The sequence below is a fragment of the Poecilia latipinna genome, unplaced genomic scaffold (genome assembly GCF_001443285.1).
Source record: "Poecilia latipinna isolate Pla-1442-1.1 unplaced genomic scaffold, P_latipinna-1.0 Scaffold94, whole genome shotgun sequence".
Lineage (NCBI taxonomy): Eukaryota > Metazoa > Chordata > Actinopteri > Cyprinodontiformes > Poeciliidae > Poecilia > Poecilia latipinna.
Window position 1 is genome coordinate 473988 of NW_015112710.1, and position 5589 is coordinate 479576.

At 39.3% G+C, this 5589-nt stretch overlaps 1 protein-coding gene across 9 annotated transcripts in view; it reads right to left on the reverse strand.

The window, feature by feature from the left end:
• LOC106941846 (transient receptor potential cation channel subfamily M member 3) overlaps window positions 1–5589 on the reverse strand; it is an 89920-nt gene that overhangs the window by 24674 nt on the left and 59657 nt on the right. For all 9 annotated transcript variants that reach the window (XM_015025027.1, XM_015024998.1, XM_015025012.1 and 6 more), the window contains 3 exons: window positions 3945–3974; window positions 3277–3569; window positions 1350–1578 (listed from right to left, as the gene is read on the reverse strand). In XM_015025027.1, coding sequence (XP_014880513.1) covers window positions 1350–1578; window positions 3277–3569; window positions 3945–3974 — 552 coding nt within the window. The remainder of the gene's footprint in view (window positions 1–1349; window positions 1579–3276; window positions 3570–3944; window positions 3975–5589) is intronic.

The window sequence follows — 5589 nt, forward strand, 5'->3', positions numbered from 1 at the left end:
TGATCTAGAAATATAGTATACTGGTTACACAGATATACTACAATTAGTTAAAGGAATATGGGCTGGTACTAGTGAAATATTTATCAATAACTCTTCAGAAAAAGGGATTCTTTTTTCTGTTGTCCCATCAAAGGGTCAAAGGTGAAGACCAAACCTGTCCGACTTATTCAAGCGTAAAGAAAGATTTGCATTACTTGTTGCAAGTCGCAGTCGTTTTGGGGAGTAATTTGAGAACAAGAGTGTTGAGGATGGCTGCCCCTGCATCTAATACAGCTAAACCATATGCCGACTTATTGTTTTGACATTGTTATTTTATCGTAAACTCCCAGGGCCATAAAATCTTGTTTGTTGCACTTGCGGTTGCCCCCTTTGTCTTTCTGCTCCGGTGAGTTTGTCTCGGCAGTGCACTCTCTCACTTCCTCCAGCAAACGGCAACAAATATTTACTGAACTGCAAATCTGTCCTGCTCAAAAAAAAAAAAAAAAAGGCCAGCACACCAGTCCGTTCCATTGTCCCACACTTCATTCACCATGTAAAGGAGCATAACGCCACACTTCAGAAAATTCTGAGGCAGACCTTCATTATAAATAGCTATGGCCTTTCTGGTCTGAGCAGCTGCTCTGTGTCACCCTAACATCAAACATATGGAGAACCCAGACAAGCAAAGATCGCTCAAAATTCAGCCAATGCTGTTTGATGAAAAATTTGCTCTTCACTCAGCATATCAGAGTCCATGCAAGTTTTATTGGACTTTTTTTTTGTTTTTGTTTTTTTAAATTAAGGTCAAGTCACAACCCCAATATCTCTGTTTAACTGTTATCAACTGATGAGCATCTTTCTTTTGCCTGAGCCTGTCCACAAATTTAGATTAGTCCTACCAAATTAATAACATGCAATTTAAACATCCCTATAGTCACTTGTGATATATATTAAACCACAAGAGTGTCTGAGAACAAAAAGCACCAGTCAAAAGTAAACTGCAGGATGAAGAAACATGAAGCATTTTAAAAAGAGAAATGTTTGCCTCATTTTCTGTACTTGGAAGCAAAACCAGATGATTCATATTTTTTTCCTAGTAGCTGTCACCCTTCTTTTTTGCGTAGTACACAGCTGTCGAATTTACTTCATTACATTTTTATATAATCTGTTACACTTGTTATTACTTAAAATTCTAATATGGCTAAGTTAAACAATACTTTGACTGGCCAAGTCAAAGTCCTAACTTTTCTCCAAGAGAAATGTACAAACTGTACATGCTCCATATTTGCAGGCTATGCCAATTATTAAATGCTGTGACGGTCACACGTGATGCATCAGGGTAAACTAAATATCTGCACCCGTCATCCTACCTTCAGGCCTGAGTTCTTGCGCATGCGGAGACGCCCCATCCACATGTCGGTCAGCAGCATCTGACTGCAGGTATGGGCGATGAAATCTCGATGTTTGGCTGCTACCGCCAGCTGCAGACAGGTGGCGTTGCTCCAGTTTTTCAGCTCATATGTCAGCAGCTTCATTGCCATCTGCTCGTCCTGTTTATAGGACTGGTCTAGGAGCTCCACAGCGAGCTGGCCAAACTCTCTGCGAAACGTCGTGGAAAACGTAAAAAGAGAAAATGATTTACTTTCCTGGAATATCAAAATTAAACCCGTCGGGTAACACGCTGACATTAGACATGAAAAGCCAAAGACCTTGTGAAGATGCTGGCTGAAGGTGGTAAGACAAGGTCATTATTAACAGTGAAATGTGTCTTGAATCAACATGGGCTGAAAGCCCCGTCAGTGAGGAGGAAGCAATTTTTACAAAAGAAACGTAAAAAACAGATAACAGTTTTCAAATGACACAGGGACAAAGATCTTCATTATCTGAGTCATGTCCTGCAGTCTGAAGCAATATCTGAGGTCATCAGCCACCGGGAAGTTAAAGCTGTTGGGCAAATGGGTCCTCTAAATGGACAATAACCCGAAACACACAAGTGGTTATCAAAGGTGTGTGTCTTTTCCATTGTATGTAAACTTCTAGTTTCTACTGTACACATTACTAGCAATAGAAAACCACAACGCATCTTCTTATCGGTAAGCGGGAACATGACCAAACATCACCCGTCTTCTATGGCTTTTGGTGCCCAACAGGAGCGATATTAACATTGTTGCTTGTTTTAAAATCTCTCAGTGGGCCCTCGTAATATTGCACTGATGGGCTAATCCGGTCAGGACTCTTAGATTGACAAATCAACTACTTGTAGAAATCGTCAAAACTGGTTAAAAAAACAGAGGCAATGAAGTCTGTAGAGGGGCAGCCCTGACGCTCTGGAACAGCCTGACATGACACATTGGAGCTGTCTGGACCCCTCCACTCTTAAAACGTGAGCGATTCTCCTTGACTTTCAAATCAAGTTAAGCTGCTCTCCCTCCCGCTTTATTTCACTGTATTTTTCTAGTATGTGCTTAGCTATAAGTGATATGGTAACTTTAAAGCTTGCTATTCTGTATAATACATAAACAAAAGCAAATATTATTAAAAAAAATTTGAAAAATGTGCCTTAATACTTCTATTTATTTGCACGAGCAAGAAGATGTTCACGTTCTAAAACGCTCACATTGCTGCCAATTTAAGGCTTTGCCAAACTATTACTCCCAATGTCACAGGTGAACAAGTAACACGGTTCAGCTATGTTGCATGAACAGACGAGGGATTTCCTTCTTTGAGAATACTTTCCAAACGACTCGCATGATGTGATCTTAGGTAACAGGTGAATACCGCAGCATTCTTTAAACAGGTTGTGTGGAACATCTTGAGAAGCGAGGAAGCGGTGCAGAAAAAAAAGAAGGCACGTTTTCAAATGCATTGTAAAAAAAAAAGATCATCCCCTGAGTCTGTGCAAACTCATACACACACAAAGACCTTCAAAAACACTCTGAAAAATGTGAATAACACATGGGAGATTAAAATTCTAAGGTTCCAGAAAGAATCCAAACAGTAAGTGCAGTCAGTGGAGTTAGCTAATGTGAGGCTGAGCTGTGTTTGCAACTTAAACATTTTCCTTGATTTATGATATATCCATAGTTCTTATCATCACTTACACTACCTTAATTTGAGTGTATTTCTTTCAATAACATGATGCGTGTGCAAGGCACATCCAATAGGGATCTAAAATGGCTGCGGTGCAGCAGAGAAGGTTCATTTCAGTATGCGTGCATCCATCTGTGTCAGTGTGTGAATTCTCTACCAAATCCCCAACTGGATCCCTGCAAGTTCTTTCAAATTCATGTCACCCACCTGGAGTTGTGGTTGAGTTCTTGGGAGATGTCGTCCACCATGTCGTTTTCAGATGCTTCGTGTGCCATAGCCTTGCACAGCTTACACGCAACCAGGGCCTTGGCCATGGCTTCCTCCCCATGCTGCCAAAAGAACAGCGCCATCTTCTGGCGCTTCATGAGCACAGCCCACACCATGAGCTCATGGAAGGGGAAGGGGAAGTGGTTTATCTCGGGGTCATCCAAATCGATGTCCACCTCTTCCTCTCGCTTACGTGTCGTCTTCTGCCGGCCTCTCCGGATTGGCATGTCATCCTGATAGAAAGAAGTCAAGAGTATTATTTTATACTTTTTCTTACATTAAGTATAAGGTGGCTGAGTGTTTTTTTATTATTATTATTATTTTGGTGTTTAGAAGACTGTAAACTGAAAAAAAACATCTAGTAGATTTTTTTTGACCAAAATATTGCAGCTCTCCCTGATGTCCCTATACAGATTTCCATTGAATTATTTTTACAGTAAGCTAAGTTTTTCCTTTGAAAGCTTGTGGAGCACAAAACTCACATTGAGTTAATTAAACTATTTTACGAAATAGCATTTGGCACATTTTACAAGTAGTATTTGAAGGTGGTGTGAGAGAAACAGTCAAGGAAAATGAGTGGATTACAACCTTCAAAGATCAATACTCACCTCCATCCCCAGCAGCTTCAGTGCCTTGGGCTACAAAAGTGACAAAAACACATTTAGATTAAATCCTGCAGATTGTATTTTCAGTGCAATACAATAAGACACAACTTACAAATTTAAATGGGCTTCAGTTTAAGAATTGTCTAAACCCATACCAAGAGATTGCATTTTGGGTTCATACTATTACATATTTGAGGAAATATCGTCCTATTTTACATGCTTTACAGCAAAGTGCCTTTACAGTACAGAGTATCTGTCAAAAAGCAGGACATGTATAAATTATGCATTCATTCGCTACCATCTCGTCGGTAAAAATAGCTCGTGTTTCATTTGGGAATTGCAATATCTATTTGGAAGCTTTGTTGTTACTTTACATGTACTTGTGTGATGGCACATTCAGTTCATCCAGCGAACCGCAGTGAAACTAGAACTGACTATCTATTATCTTTAGTTCTTGTCCTGCTTCTTTGCTCCCATGGTATCTGCGCCTGTGTAACCACCTTACTATTTCCATCTTTTAGCATGACGTGGTAGAAACCAAGCCTCTGAAACTTACAGTACAGTGACAAAGAAAAGAAAAACATCTAAAAAACTTCATTCATGTTTTGGGTCAGCAAATGGTGGGATTACAAAATCGCATGACAAAATTAGTATTAAGGCTGTGGATTTCAACAAATTAATGTTCATAGAACACTTAAAAAAACTACAGTGACAGGCAAAATTATCTCTATCCATGTTATTACAGTAAACCACAAACTTCAATATACTCTTTTTTGTTTCAGTGTTATAAACCACTGCATAGAAATGTAATTATGTGGAAGAGGGAGCATGCAAAAGCCTAATCTTCACAAATATGCGTCTAAAAAGTGTGGTGTCCATTTGTACTCAGCCCTGTTGCTGTAAAAGCTCAAAGTAAAAACTCAGCACGACCAGCTGAAGTCACCTAATTATTAACGTGTATCAATGTAGATATGAGCGCTGTCTTTAGCTGAGCGAAGAGAGCAACAGTAACTCTGCAGGAGCTGCAGCAACAGGTCAGGTGGGAGAGTCTGTAGAGTAATGCAGTCATCAAATCTGACTGGTACAGGAGACTGGCAAAAAGAAATACATTATTAATAAAAGGCTAGAAAATGGTAGTTTGAATCCCATCAGTGCACATCACCCTGAAGACGTTACTAAAACTAAAACTATGGGAATGTTAACATTTCCCCAGATAATGTTTAGACCTAAATCCAACCGTGTTCTTTCTTGCTCTCTGTCCAGAGTGAGAAAGAGCTTGAGCTATCTTTTTTTGTTTTTTAAAGGAAACTATTTCAGTATCTACTGGTATATAATTCGTTCCAATGTCCTCCTCCAAACAACTGACTCAGGTGTGTTGGATACAAATGTAAGTCACACTATTCACACTATTTTTGTAGTAGATAATTTTGAAAATTATACAAGACTTGTCATATTTTTTCACAATTATGCATTTCTCTCGGTTGACCTATCACGTGAAATCCAAATAAATCTTACAGAATTTTGTGATTTGAATGTGTTTTTTTTTTTTTTTTTTTTTTCTGAAAGGGACTGTAGAGTCAAAATGACCCAGCTGGGCTCACAGTTGTTCTCTGCCATGGAAGTGGCTGAGGGGAACAACAAGAAATAT